At 42.8% G+C, this 15,751-nt stretch overlaps 1 protein-coding gene and 1 non-coding gene across 2 annotated transcripts in view; both read left to right on the top strand.

Moving 5' to 3' along the window:
- Positions 1–15,751, top strand: part of FRMPD1 (FERM and PDZ domain containing 1) — a 102,744-nt gene that overhangs the window by 72,240 nt on the left and 14,753 nt on the right. Inside the window, exons 7-11 of the mRNA XM_053578315.1 lie at positions 1,120–1,227; positions 7,007–7,102; positions 12,945–13,070; positions 14,321–14,440; positions 15,315–15,451. Coding sequence (XP_053434290.1) covers positions 1,120–1,227; positions 7,007–7,102; positions 12,945–13,070; positions 14,321–14,440; positions 15,315–15,451 — 587 coding nt within the window. The remainder of the gene's footprint in view (positions 1–1,119; positions 1,228–7,006; positions 7,103–12,944; positions 13,071–14,320; positions 14,441–15,314; positions 15,452–15,751) is intronic.
- LOC128579996 (U6 spliceosomal RNA) lies at positions 9,995–10,101 on the top strand. The gene has a single exon (XR_008378361.1). It is a non-coding gene; the product is annotated as a U6 spliceosomal RNA (small nuclear RNA).

Below are 15,751 nucleotides of genomic sequence, written 5' to 3'. Positions count from 1 at the left end.
TCAGCCTCCCAGAGTGCTGGCATTTATAGGCATGAGCCACCACACCTGGCCCTGCTCCCTCATTTTTTTTTTTAACAAACTAAATTTGAGAGGCCAAATCATAGTCGGAGAACCCTGTCACACCAAGATTATAGTTATCTTTAAGATCCCATTCATCTTCTTGTAATAAAATTTAAGGGCCATTCTTCATTTCATGTACTTCATGGCTTAGGTCTATTGATCTAAATCTATGAACATGGTTTCTTAAAGTTTCCCTGATTACCACCATGTGTTTCTTGTCTCAGCTTTACAGAACATGGCCCACTGTTCCATTTTGGTACTTCTACACATGGAGACATTTTAGAGGCTGCCCTAAAGGACTAGCCAGGCCAGAGGAACTAGGATGATAGCCTGGGAAATAGTTCAACAAGGTTTCATCCAGGAAAACACCCTTTTGGTCTAGAGACCATATAAGAGGCTATTCATCAAGTATCAGTTGATGAGTATCAAGTATCACTAGATACAATCTAGTCCCAGGGCTTCACCATATACTCATACTAACTTGTGATGACTCTCTTTAACTCTGGAAAAAGAGAGTGCCCCAAAAGACAAGAGCAAAAGTGGGGCAAGAATAAACTACAAAGATCAGAGTGTCTAACTCCCACATTGTATAAATGGGAAGACAGAAGTCCAGAGAGGGTCCAAGACTTGGCCAAAGTCACGCAGATTTGTTTTGTTTTGTTTTATGCACATTCGTGTGTGCGCGCGCGCGCGCGCGTACACACACACACACACACACACCTTGTTTTCTTTCATAAGAATTGTGTTTGAGGTCATTCTAATAATTGTAGAGTACCAGAACTTAGGTTGGAGTTCAGGTCTCCTCGTTCACAGGCCAGTTCTCTCTGTCTTCATCATTTCACAGCCATCTTGCTACCACACTGACTTGTCAGCTATTCTCATGAGAATATCGTCTGGCTTGGGATACCTAGATTTTAGCGGGATGTCATCATTTCCTATGGGTCGTAGGATCTGCAACAGCTGTCAACGTTTTGGAGTTTTTTTTTTTTTTAAGAAACAAGAAGCTATGCACGGCTTTTATGAAAGTCCTATTCTAAAATGTGTCATGTTGTTTTTCAGGGAGCCCCTAAATCATCCTTTCTGACTGAGGAGAAGAGAGCCAGGCTAAAGACCAACCCTGTGAAGGTGCACTTTGCTGAGGAAGTACTTGTCAGTGGACACAGCCAGGTGCGTCACTAGTCAGGGGATTGAAATTACTCTTTTTTTTTCTATTCATTCATTTCTCATTTGATTTATAATAATTTCTTCTTTATCTTTTTCTTTGATTTATTTTATTGCTTTTTGTATTCGATATCTAACTTTTTTATTATTTATATATATTTTTTGAGACAGAGTCTCAAGCTATCACCCTGTGTACAGTGCCATGGTGACATCATAGCTCACAGAAACTTCAAACTCTTGGGCTCAAGTAATCCTCTTGCCTCAGTTTTTCTATCTTTAGTGGAGATGGAGTCTTGCTCTTGCTCAGGCTGGTCTGGAACTCATTAGTTCAAGCAATCCACCTGCCTCAGCCTCTGAGCGTGCTGGGATTACCGGTGTGAGCCACTTTGTCCAGCCTTTTATTCATTATTTTTATTGATATAAATATTTAAAACTGAATTTTCCTTTGGTCACCTCTTTGGCTGTAGTCTTTATGTCAAACAGTCTGAATCACTGTTTTAATTATTATTAAGAAGTTATACATAAAGTTACTCTTTAGGAAGCTAATAGGTTTCCACATATAAGAGACTTAAATGCACTTAACTCCCTGCCACGCTGGATTCCAGCAGCACCAACAGATGCCAGCAGACATGGACAAGGGGAGCTAGCGGGTGGGGACTCTGGGCCATGGGTGCAGACCAGGGAGAAAAGCACTGTGGGGCTTTCTGTTACTCTGTGACTCCATTCTCCTGTCTATGAAATTTCAAGATTCTAATATAGGCAGTCCTTGAATTTGTATATAAGTTGGAACAGGTACATTTACCTATTACTTGTAATAGCTTCCATTCATAAATGTGAGTCATATGTCAGTTGGATGTTTGTAACTTGGGGACTTACAGTAATAACCTCTTTCTTAAGTGAGGGTTATATGTAAATTGGGTGTTTGTAACTCAGGAACTGCATGTAGTTATTTTCTCATTGTGAGTCTTCAAACTTACCATTCCCTCTATAGGTGATATGTTGATAATAGTGATAGTGGTTGTAGGGACTGCTTTTTTTAAGAGTCTATCAACTATTGAACCTTTATTATGTGACCTAAGTGTTTTGTGTATATAATCCTTAGTCATTATAAAATCCTACAAGAAAAATATTTTAACAAAAGAGGAAACAGAGGCTTAAGAGTTTGAGAGACTTGACCAAGTGCAGTGGCTCGCATTTGTAATCCTAGCACTCTGTGAGGCCGAGGCAGGAGGATTGCTTTATCTCAGGAGTTGGAGACCATCCTGAGCAAGAATGAGACCCAGTTCTGGCCCTCCAAAATAAACAAAAACAAAAAACAATTTGAGAGATTTAACCTCTAAGATAATGTAGTCAGAAAAGGAGCCTAATCTGTGCAACTTCAGTTCTTTGGTTTTTCACCATAACATGCTATCTAGTCCTTTTGGAAATGAAGAAGTCCAGAGTTAGGGGTTCAGAAGACACATTTGTAAAGGGAAAATGTTGGCTAAGTTTGATAGTAATGTGGACTGTTGTCTAAAAGCCACATTTATTCATAGTCTACAAGTTTTTTCCCCAGTGGTCTGTAGCTATTGTCCCTTTGAAATCAGCAATCATTAGATTTTGAAAGTTTCAAAATTTGTCCTTATTAGGTCTTCTCATCAGAGACTGCAGCAAATGAGGGCAGGAGGGAGTTCTGGCCATTTTAACAAAGGATCCAGGTTTCCTATTCCACATGCACAGAGCACTCAATGTTCTACCTATCTTGCTACTTAACCCAGCACACTTCCAGTTAGAGCTGAGAAAGGTGGATCTGTTCAGGAAGGGTCCGGTGGGAGACCTAATCATTAATCAGATAACACCCGATATTTTGTCAATGGCAACATTTTAGTCTCTGTGTGTCCATCTTTGTGAAAATGGATCAAACCTCTTTAGCAAATTAAATGTAGATTCAATACGTGTTTTTCTTTTGTTGTTTGTTTTTTTGAGACAGTGTCTCACTATGTCACCCTGGTTAGAGTGCTGTGGTATCACTGCTCACAGCAACCTCAAACTCTTGGGCTTAAGCGATTCTCTTGCCTCAGCCTCCCAAGTAGCTGGGACTGCAGGCGCCTGCCACAACAATGCCCTGCCATTTTTTTGTTACAGTTGTCATTGTTGTTTAGCTGGCCTGGGCTGGGTTCAAACCCACCAGCCTGGGTGTATGTGGCCGGCAACCTACCCACTGAGCTACAGGCTCCGCCCTCAATACATGTTTTTAAGAGTCATGCACAGTAATGAGTAGTGGGACAGGTATAAAATAAGGGCACTACAGGTGTGGATCAGGTCGCCTGATTGATGGTTTGCTAAAATGACCATGACCTCCCATTCACTAGTATCTGTGCTGAAGAGACCAGAAAAAGACAAGTTTTGACCTGAACTGGCTACAAAACTGGTTCAGAGTTTTGGAGGAATAGGGAGTTTAGAGGAAGAGGGTTCTAAAAAGGGTATTTCTGGGAAGACTTACAGGTTGGGGTACCAAGGGGAATTTACATGAGTCTCTGCATCAACCACACAAGGCAGAGATAGTAAAAGCAGTGAGAGTTCATCACTGTGACCGGCCTTGGCAGCTCTTCAGGTGTTTAAAAGCTGATAAAGGTTGGGGAATGAGCATATGGGGAGAGGGGAGGAAGGAGGGGGATGGGGGTCATGATATATGGCACATCTCTTAGGGGTAGGACACAGTTATAAGAGGGACTTTATCTAACAAATGCAATCAGTGTAACCTAATTCTTTGTACCCTCAGTGAATCCCAAACAATAAAAAAGAAAAAATAAATAAATAAAACTGATAAAATTGGTTGTTAAAAAGCTGATAAAATTGTCCCCCTTTGAACACAGACTGTGTTAATATGCACTCTAGAAGGATCTGAAATGATAAATCAACATTTGAAATATATTTAACTTTGCTCACAGTTAAAGAAATACAAAGGAAAACATTTTTAAAAATGGTCCTTTATGGGGCGGTGCCTGTGGCTCAGTGAGTAGGGCACCGGCCCCATATGCCGAGGGTGGTGGGTTCAAACCCAGCCCCAGCCAAACTGCAACAAAAAAATAGCCGGGCGTTGTGGCGGGCACCTGTAGTCCCAGCTGCTCGGGAGGCTGAGGCAAGAGAATCGCGTAAGCCCAAGAGTTAGAGGTTGCTGTGAGTCCTGTGATGCCACAGCACTCTACCCGAGGGCAGTACAGTGAGACTCTGTCTCTACAAAAAAAAAAAAAATGGTCCTTTATGACTCAGCACCTGTGGCTCAAGTGGCTAGGGCCAGCCACATACACCTGAGCTGGCGGATTCGAATCTAGCCTGGCCTGCCAAACAACAATGACGGCTGCAACCAAAAAAAAAAAAAAAAAAAATTAGCCGGGCATTGTGGCAGGCTCCTGTAGTCCTAGTTACTTGGGAGGCGGAGGCAGGAGAATCACTTGAGCCCAGGAGTTGGAGGTTGTCAAGCTGTGATGCCACGGCACTCTACCCAGTGGGATAGCTTGAGCCTCTGTCTCAAAAAAAGGAAAAAAAAAAAAAAACAACGCCTCCAAAGTAGCTGGGACTACAGGCGCCTACCACAGTGCCCAGCTAATTTTTTTGTTGTTGCAGCCGTCATTGTTGTTTGGCGGGCCCAGGATTCAAACCCACCACCTCAGGTGTATATGGCTAGCACCTTAGCTGCTTTAGTAAATGAGCACAAATAGAGAAAAAAATGTAAGCCCTGATGCTGAGAAAGTTAACTACAGTTGTGCACTAACTGGTGGCTTTCTAAATTGGTTTTAACTTTTTGGGGGTAGAAAACAACAAAACTTAGTGACCACCATACAGAGTGGCCCAGAGATTACATTTCTATTAATGTAGTCTATAAAATAATTTAAATGCAAAAATTTATATACAGGAGAACCTCTGTAAGTTGACCACCCCAGGCACTATAACAAACTGGTCAACATATGGAGGTGGTCAACATAAGGGACTAGGCCCACTGTACTGATACATACATGTGGTGCATGTCCAGTCTGGGAAAATTAGGTCAACGTAAGGAGGTGGTCAGTGTAGGGAGGTGGTCAACTATGGAGATTCTGCCGTATTTAAAGATATGGATATGTATAGTATCGATATTTAAAATAGCCCCCCAAATGGAAGAAATGTTAAATGTCTAGGGCAAAGGAACAGTTAAATCAATTCTGATATTTCAATTTCAATGGAATATTATAAAGCCATTAGAATTATAAATATTAAGCCCACATAAAAATTGTATATGAAATATGTACTGGGTAAAAAATGAACATAGAATTGTGTATATTATTGCAGCTCTCTAAAAAATATCTACACACAGATAAAAATTGAAAGAAGTCTTAAAGAATAGTAAATGGTGGTGGCACCCATAGCTCAGTGGGTAGGGCACTGGCCATATACACCAGGGCTGGTGGGTTCGAACCTGGCCTGGGCTTGCTAAAACAATAATGACAACTGCAACAACAACAACAACAAAAATAGCTGGATGCTGTGGAGGGCGCCTGTAGTCCCAGCTACTTTGAAGGCGGAGGCAAGAGAATCACTTAAGCCCAAGAGTTTGAGGTTGCTGTGAGCTGTGACACCACAGCTTGAGACTCTGTCTCAAAAAAATAAAAATAGTAAATGGTAGTAGTTTTGTGATATTGATATGAATGTATTTTTTGTAAACCTTTTAAATCATAAAATACCAAGGAAAATTTTTCCACTTGGGAAATCAAAAACTTACGATTTCTAAACACCCCAAGCCAGAGAAGTAAGATGACAGCAGAGTAAGCAGTCTGAAATCTGTGATGCTAATGGAAATGGCACTGGACTATGAACATCTTCCTTTTCCTTCTATAAAAATACTACGTTGTTAAAAACATTATAAAGAATGATATTTGCGAGTCTAGGTTGGAAGATCTAAGTACCTCTTCTATTTAGAAAATGCAGGATTCTCATCTGAAAAGGCTGTTAAGTATTTTGAAAAGAGATAATAAACTTCTTTACTGGGGTGGGCTTTATACCCAAGCTCTTTGTTGGTACAAGTGCTGGGAGTGATGTTAGCCCAAATCTTGGGGACTCCAGAATCTCTCAGTGCTTCTGAGGGACACCAGCCCTAAGGGTCCTTTGTATTTGCAGCTACTCACTCAGAGATTAGTTTTTACAAGAGTTAGGGGGATTCTTTAAAACCCTGCCTTGTTCCACCCCCAGAATTCTGGCTGGTGTGGAGTCAGCAAATGCATACCAGTCTTGTGCCTCTTTCCCAAGGAGCCCTCCAAGAATAGCAGAGTCCCGTAGGAGGCCTCACGTATCTGGGGCAATGGATGGGGTGACTGGAGGTAGAAGCATCCTTCTGCCCTTTGGTGATGTTTCACTATAGGGAGTGCAGTAATAATTCCTAGTTGGGTCCAAGAATCTCAGAAAGGCCCATTTCAGACAAAGTACATGCTGGTCATCTGGCTTGCCAGATTGCATCCCATGAATGAGGCAGCCAGCAGCAAAATGTGAGCTGATGGTCACGAAGATATTGCACAAGATTGTGCAGTGATATCAGTATGCTCATGGCAGGACTCACCCTCTCTACCATTTGTCCTATCTAACAGTTTTCGTAAGTATCCCTTGATGTAGCATGCCTGTCCATTGGAGAAATTTCCAAATGCCAACAAGGAGGTGAGGAGGTTAGGGAGGATCCTGTTCTCTAGACCAGGCCGGGCCGCGTGGCCAAGGGTTTGTCATACTCAGGAGCAAGAAGGGTGTGACAGGGACACAACAATACTGTTATGTTTTCCAGGGTAATTCTCTGCTGTGTATGCCCAACGTGCTCAAGCTGTACTTGGAGAATGGACAGACCAAAGCTTTCAAGTTTGATATGAACACAACTGTGAAGGTATTAAGAATATATACTTGAACCTCATTCCCAGGAAAAATTTGCTGCCTCCTAGTTCCCTCAGGCTTCTTTCCCTGCATCTGCCTTGGTCTCATAACCACCATGGTCTGAGCACCTCCAATAAGCCAAGCACTGTGTTATCTCATTTTTAGTTGTACAGTTGCCCAGCAAGACAGTACTTTTATCCCCATCTTGCTGGGGAGGAAATCAGGACTTAGAGGGATAAAGTGACTTGCCCAGGCTCAAATTAGAACTCCTAGGCCTTCATCCTTAATCACCAGCCTCCCTGCCTCTTGTCTGTGACTCCACCTACTACCCAAAACACTAGAGCAGCTAAAGACCCAGGTGAAATGTCAGGAAAGGACCAGAACCTTGCTTATTCTGTTCTGTTAAATTCAGTTCAACTTCTACTTAACAAATTCCCCCATACAAAATGCTCTGACAGGGGTTACTGAGCCCGGTCGAAGGTGGTCTCTATCTTCAGGAGCTTGTAGTCTAGTAGAGTCAGGGTGGACATTCAAGATGCTTCCAGTGTCCAGGCAGGATGAAATAAAGGCTGGAAAGAGAGGGACCAGGAAGTGCTTTGCATGCAAGGGGCGGGACATCATCTCTTCCCCTTCCAGCCTCTCAAGACGTCAGGTAAGGCTTGGAAAGAAGCTGGGCCTGAGCTAAGCTTTGGAGGGCAACTAAGATTTTAACAAGAACAGGCAGTTGAGGGGAGGCATATCTGTTGCTCTGAGGGAGTCACATGGACTAAAACAGAGATCCAGAAAAATGGGCATTGCCCAGGTGGAAATAGCAAGACCAGCCAGAAGCACAGTCCATTTTCTCAGGGGAGGAGTGACTATGGAGGGCCTCAGCTATTGCCAGGCAACAATATAGTGTTTGGATTTTATCCATAGATAGTAAGGGGGATGGCACTGTTAGTTCTTGAACAAAGGAGTAAATAGTGTTGGAGTAAGGCTGCAGTGAAGAGTAGAAGTTAATTAAACATTAAAAACTGTAAGAGGAAACATCAAACCCTGCTCCTCTGGTACTGGGCAAGGAGCAGGTTCAGGTGGGTTAATGCTGCTATAGTAATAGACGGTAGGGCGTGCACACACACCAGTGTGGTACATTCACACACACGCGCACGCACACATGCACACACACACCCGTTGTTTCTCTCTGACATCTTCCTTTGGTAATTCCTAGAGCTTCCCCAAATACTCCATCCCATTCCTTACATGGCATCACAGTTCATAGCAACCTCAACCTCTTTGCCTCAAGTGTTCTTTTGCCTCAGCCTCCCAAGTAGCTGGGACTACAAGTGCCCATCATGACATCCAACTGTTTTTAAAGACGAGGTATCACTCTGGCTCAGGCTGGTCTGAACCCGTGAGGTCAGACAGTCCACCTGCCTCAGCCCCCCAGAGTGCTAGGATTATAGGCATGAGCCACAGGTGCACCCAGCCTCAGGGAGGAACAAATTTTAAGTGTTTATTACAACAACTTCCTTATATGCTATCTTATTGAATGCCCCAGGAACCTCATGAAGTGACTAATGTTATCCCCTCTTTGCAGATGAGAAAACAGGCCCAAGAGGTCTAAAACTTGCCAAAGTCAGCTCGCTCATAACTGGCTTCAAACTTGGACTATTTTTTTAAACTCTGTACTGGAACCTATTTCTCTGCCATTCTGCATAAAAGGAAAGCTTTTACAAATGAATTAGGCAACAGTTCTATTTCTACCATCTTTGATCAAAGTTGATTAGGATGGAAGGGTTGACTTCTTTAAAGCGAGTCCCCCTTTGGTGGCCAAAAATCTTTGAGATGATTTACAATAAAAGTCCTCACATCACAAAGGAATTAAACCCAAAATGATAGAGAGAGTTGGGCAAATGAGTAATGATTTAGCCAGTATAATTCTGGTTAATCTTACTTATCTATAGTAGCCAAATTTTTAAAGCAACTCTTTAGCTCTTTATGAAAGCGAGAGAGGTGCGGGTGGTGCCTATGGCTCAGTGGGTAGGGTGCTGGCTCCATATACTGAAGGTGTCGGGTTTGAACCCGGCCCCAGTCAGCTAAAACAGTAACAAAAAAAAAAAAAAAAGCCAGGTGTTGTGGCAGGTGACTGTAGTCCCAGCTTCTTGGGAAGCTGAGGCAAGAGAATTGCTTAAGCCCAGGAGTTGGAGGTTGCTTGAGCTATGATGCCGTAGCACTCTGCCGAGGGCAACAAAATAAGACTCTGTCTCAAAAAAAGAGAGAGAGAGGTGAATATCAATAAATCCTTATAGAGAAAAAAAGGAAAAAATCACTATCAGTGCATCAGCGACTTCTCTTCCCCTTTCCCTTAAGGGAAGAAAAGTTCTTATACATAAAAGAAAACCCTCTTTCTGGCGCAACGCCCGTTGCTCAGTGGGTAGGGCGCCAGTCACATGCACCAGAGGTGGCAGGTTCGAATCCAGCCCAGGCCTGCTAAACAAACAAACAAAAAAAACATAGATGGGCGTTGTGGCAGGTGCCTTTAGTTCCAGCTACTAGGGAGGCTGAGACAAGAGAATCGCTTGAGCCCAAGAGTTTGAGGTTGCTGTGAGCTGTGATGCCACAGCACTCTACTGAGGGCAACAAAGTAAGACTCTGTCTCAAAAAAAAAAGAAAAAGAAAACCCTCTTTCTCTAAATCAATAAAAATAATATATTATTTGACCCAGGTAACATTTACTAAGACTTTTGCATGCCAGGCATTTTGTGTGCCAGCTTAGCTGTTGTGATACAGAAAAAATAAATTACCCAGGGTCATGCTCTTAGGAGCCCAGAGTTTTAACTTGGGGGTGGGATAAGGATATAAGACCTGAGGACAAGTCATGATGAAACAAAGTATAGTGTGCTTAGGACCATGAAAATGGGACAGAGTGCTCACTTCAGCAGCACATATACTAAAATTGGAATGATACAGAGAAGGTTAGCATGGCCCCTGTGCAAGGATGACACGCAAATTCGTGAAGCATTCCATATTTTTCTTTGAGATATCATCTAACTCCAGTACGATTAGCCCATATCACAAAATCCCAAGACCAGAGATGTTGGCGTGGATGTGGAGAAAAGGGAACACTTCTACACTGCTGGTGGGAATGCAAATTAACACATTCCTTTTGGAAAGATGTTTGGAGATCACTTAGAGATCTAAAAATAGATCTGCCATTCAATCCTATAATTCTTCTACTAGGCATATACTCAGAAGACCAAAAATCACATCATAACAAAGATATTTGTACCAAATGTTTATTGCAGCCCAATTCATAATTGCTAAGTCATGGCAAAAGCCCAAGTTCTCATTGATCCACGAATGGATTAATAAATTGTGGTATATGTACACCATGGAATATTATGCAGTCTTAAAGAAAGATGGAGACTTTACCTCTTTCATGTTTACATGGATGGAGCTGAAACATATTCTTCTTAGTAAAGTATCTCAAGAATGGAAGAAAAAGTATCCAATGTACTTAGCTCTACTGTGAAACTAATTTGTGGCTTTCACGTGAAAGCTATAACCCAGTTATAACCTAAGACTAGGGGGAAAGGGGAAAGGGAGGGGAGGGAGCGGAGAGAGCGTGATTGGTGGGATTACACCTGCGGTGCATCTTATAAAGGTATATGTGAAACTTAGTAAATGTAGAATGTAAATGTCTTAACACAATAACTAAGAAAATGCCAGGAAGGCTATGTTAACCAGTGTGATGAAAATGTGTCAAACAGTCTATAAAACCAGTGTATGGTGCCCCATGATCACATTAATGTACACAGCTATGATTTAATAAAAAAAAAAATGGGACAGAAACAGTGTGGTGTGGAAGCTCAGGGAGCTTCCAGCTAACTAGCAAGTAAAGGCCTCTGGGGAACAGCAGCTTACATAGCAGACATGGGAAGATTAGATGGGCTTTTGACAGAAGTGGGCCAGGAGTGATGTTTGAAGATGGCATCTAGGCATGGGGAACAGCACCAGCAAAAACCCAGAAATGGGCAAGTTTGGCAAATGTTTTGGGCTTGCAAGTGGGGTGCATTGAGATAAGCAGCAGGTGATAAAGTGGGAGCAGTAGGTTGGCATCTGACACTTGAAAGACTGGAATACTAACCTGATATTTGGATTTTGGTCAGTGGACCTTGGGGAGCCACTGAATGTTCTTATGCAAGAGAGAATATAACCAGTACAAGCCTTTGACAAGTTCCCCTAAATTAGGAGTTAGCAAACTTTTTCTATAAGGAACCAAATAGTACATATCTTAGCATTTTTCAGGCCACAGGGTTTCTGTCCTAGTTAACTCAGCCATAATAATGAATGGACATGGCTATGTTCCCTTAAAACTTTATTTACAAAAACAGGCAGTGGACTGAATTTGGTCCATAGGTTTGCCAACCTTTGCTCCAGATGCAAGTTGGAAAACAGACAGGTGGCAGGGGGCATCCATAGGACACTGTTCTTCAAAGCCAGGAGAAATATGTGAGCTTATAGTAGGCCTGGAAGAATGGGGAAGAAGAGACAGAGTCAAGAGGAAGGCGCACGACAGGCAATGCCTGGCACACGACAATGCCTGGCACACGACAGGCACTGACTTAGTGCTGCTGAGTTGCAGAAGCAAACAGACTCTTCAGGACTTAGGAACTGGTTAGTTGTTGGGGGGAGGGGGTGATGGAACAGGTGGACAGAGGATTCAGAACAGGAGTCATGAGGAGCAGTGGCACCTAATGGTTTGGACTTACTGAATTTGAGGTTCTAGCAGAACATTTTTGATTTGTATTTATTGCTCAAGTGAAAGCTTGTTGGGCATCTACTAAGCGCCAAGCACTGGATATTATGTATAATGAAGCTCAAGACAGGCAAGGTCAGTTCTCAGGGAGTTCACCATCCAGCAGGGCAAAGGCAGTAAGCAAAAAGACAGGTGCCAGCAGTTAGCACACACTGGATACCCACCATCTGCCAGGTACTGTTCTTTGTGGGGAAATTAACTTAACGGACACAGCAACCCTATAAAGCAGGTGTTAATATTATCACTATTTTACAGATTAAAACACTGGGAGTGTTTTTCTTTTTATCTACAGACACACAGCCAGTGTAGGTCTAGAACACATTCACTTAACTTTACCATAAAGCTGTTAATTAAAGAAAATAATATTAAATAATGATGAAAGAAATAAATAGAAACCTGGGACAGAGAATAACAAGAACAATTAGCTTTGTATTCCATGACCAGAGAAGGCCTTTCTGAAGAGGTAACATTTGAGCTGAGACTCGAAGGAAGAGAAAGAAACAGACTCGTAACGAGTAATGGGAAAAGTATAGCAGGCGGAGGGAACAGCACGTATGAATTCTCAGAGGCAGCAAAGCCCTTAGTGACAGAGGGCCTCTGGAGTGAACAAGGGGAGTGTGACATGGGAACTGTCATGCACAGAATTAATTATGATTCCATTCTGTCAGTCACTCCGAGAAATAGACATCCTTACCACCATTTTGCAGATGAAGATACTAAGGTTCAGAAATTTCCCTCCGTTGTGTCACAAGCAGATGGTGGGATTTTGTCTAGTAAGCAGTTGAAGATACAGAGTGAAGATTCCAGAGAGAAGATAAATCCAGGGACATGGAGGAAAGAGGGCTTCTGCCATGTGGGTGATGCTGGGTCTGAGGAGAGGGGAGCAGTGTGTGCAGGGGCATGAGGGCCTGACAACTGGGCCCTGGAGCCTGCTTGAGCTGGCAGTGAGCCCATCAGGAGGCTTTTGCTCTCCCTAGCTGCACCAAAAAGCAAGAGAGAAGGTCGGAGAAGGCTTCTCTCTTCCTTGAATGACCCCTTGCCTCTCTGTGCCTGTTAGGACATCATCCTCACAGTGAAGGAGAAGCTGTCGATCCGAAGTATCGAGTACTTTGCACTGGCCCTGGAAGAGCAGTACAGCATCTCCCAGCTGCACCTGCTGCATGAGGAGGAACTCATCCAGCAGGTGAGGAGCCCCAACCGCCTACTCCTGGGAGGCCCAGGCCATGCTGGCCGTGCGCCTCAGCCAGAACGTTTGAGGACAGGGCTCAGCATGCCTGTAGGTTTTATGCACTTCTCATGCCACGGAAGGCATCGCTCACTCAGCCTGGGGATAACAGGATGAGAAGCAGGACCAACTTTCATCAGGGCACAGATTTAAGATCCTCATTTAGCAGATGTGAAGACAGAGATTTAGAGAAACAAGGTGATGTTCTCAAGGTAACGTTCTCAAGGTAATAAGGCTAATAGGGCCCCAGTCTTTCACTTTCTATGATGATCTTCCCTTAGACCAGTGGTTCTCAACCTTCCTAATGCCAGGAGCCTTTAATACAATTCCTGTGGGTCACGACCCACAGGCTGAGAACTGCTGCCTTAGACCTACTAACTGCCTTCGAGAAGTTAGAGAAGCGTGTGTTGCTGTGTCTCAGCCCTTTTTGTGGATTTCACCTGAGATGATCCCTGATGGCAAGACAGGAGTGAACAGAGGTGACCCACGAGTACCACTCAATCTTTCAGTTCTTCAGTCATTTTTGTACCAGCATTTTAAAGCCAAACACAGGTTAATTCAACAAATACTTGTTAAATGTGTACTATTATTCAATGAATAGGATTTCAATAATTGGAAAAGGAAAGAGGCTTTTAAAGCAGGGAAATCACATGAGTTAGGCATGATCTCATAGAAGACCCTTGAGCTTTCCTCATTGCAGATGAGTTCTTACCCCAGTCACTCACCTGTGAGAGGTTTGTTGCTTGCAGACTTTTTGATTACTTATATTCCATTTGCACTGGGAAAGAAAATCAAATTAAATCCCTAAAACAGTTTAAGTGAAAAAAGTAAGATGCAGAATGATGCATATTATATTATTTGTGAAAGGGAAAAGAATATAAATGTGTCAATGCAAGTATACGTAGATATAGGCTGTCTCTGGAAGGGGCGCACAGCAACTGGAAACAGGGGTTTCTTTTGGAAAGGGGAACTGTGAGATGGGTGAGTGGGAAATGTCACCCTTTTAAATCTTTTTACATTTTATACCTACAGGAAACAGGAAAGAAAGTCAAATTAGGAATAAAGGCTTATGGCTATCTTGGAAACACTAAAATTGAAATCTCTGGGGACTCGCTTTCATTGTCTTTATTTTTTAAAGTAGTATTGTGGCATAACTACAAAGACAAAGGCAGTTAGAAGACTGATAGTTTCTCCCTCACCCATCACAGGTGGTAGAAAGGGAAGAGTCACATGACTACCGCTGCCTCTTCAGGGTGTGTTTTGTTCCCAAGGACCCTCTGGACCTCCTGAAAGAAGATCCTGTGGCCTTTGAATATCTCTATCTGCAGGTGACTATGTCTGTGCTGCCTAAAATAACAGTGGTTGTTCCTAATGATGGCATGATAGGTTATTTTGAACATGAGCTCCAGGCAATTAAGCAATTCCCTGGTAGGGATTATCTTTCTCTGAAGGGGAATGGGCATGATTATCCCTCCGAATTCCCTTTTCTGTCCCTGAGTTGCTATGTTAGGAGATTTACAATATAATAATAAAACTTAGGCTTAGTCTTCAATGTAGATGATATACTTTCTAATATCATTTCAGGATTTTTTAGAATTAGTTTGTATGGCTATGTAAAAGAGGCTGTAGTGCTTCAAAGCCTCATTTTAGAGATGATGAAACTAAGTCTTAGAAGGTTCTTGTGGTTTGTCTGGGTTACCCACTTAGTGGCAGAACCACCTACTTGATCATTCCTTGACCCCTAGCCTGGTGCCCCCCCTTAGTTGAGAGTTACTATGTTGTTTTTATTCTGGATGAAAAAGATTATTTGGGAAGCATAGCCATTTTATAGATGAGATCATTCAGACTAGGTAGATTGACTTGTCCAAAGTCTTAGAGAAATGGTTGCAGAAAAAAATAACAACAACAATGCCATCAATACGTTATATTATATAATGTGTGCCTTATACTTGTTTTCATATATATTTATCACCTAATTTAAACCTCATAGAAAGTACGTAAGGTAGATTTAACTATCTTCACTTAGCAATGGGAGACACCAGTGCTCACAGAGTCTTAGTAACTTCACCAAGGTCACATGGCCAAGGACTGTCAGAGCCAACTCTCAAAGCTGAGCTCCGTCCTGCTGCCTTTCCTGAGAGATCTACGGGGGCACAATATGTCTGTTCTTATTTCCCAAATGTTCTATCCAATCTCTTCTAGAGCTGCAGCGATGTGCTCCAGGAACGCTTTGCTATAGAAATGAAATGCAGTTCTGCACTCCGACTCGCAGCCTTGCACATCCAGGAGCGCATCTATGCATGTGCCCAGCCACAGAAGATCTCTTTGAAGTATATAGAGTGAGTAGCAGGGGACAGTGGCCGCCTTGTATTTATAACATGTTGGCCCCTGGCCAGAATGGCCAGATGCCGCAGAAAGCTGATATTCACCCACCTACCCATCTATCTGTCTGTTGTCTTTCCATCTCAGCCTGTCTCCCCCAGACGTCAGAACCTGGCTGCTCCTCTGGGACAGAAGCCAAGTCCAGATGGGATGACATAGATTCCCCTTGTAAATTCTCAGTTCCTAAAAGGATATCTTGGGAAATCAGTTGACAACTTCAGTGTCGAACACCTTAGAAATTAACTTTTCCTAGGAGC

The sequence above is a fragment of the Nycticebus coucang genome, chromosome 2, assembly GCF_027406575.1.
Source record: "Nycticebus coucang isolate mNycCou1 chromosome 2, mNycCou1.pri, whole genome shotgun sequence".
Classification (NCBI taxonomy): Eukaryota; Metazoa; Chordata; class Mammalia; order Primates; family Lorisidae; genus Nycticebus; species Nycticebus coucang.
This window is presented reverse-complemented; position numbering and strand designations above follow the sequence as displayed.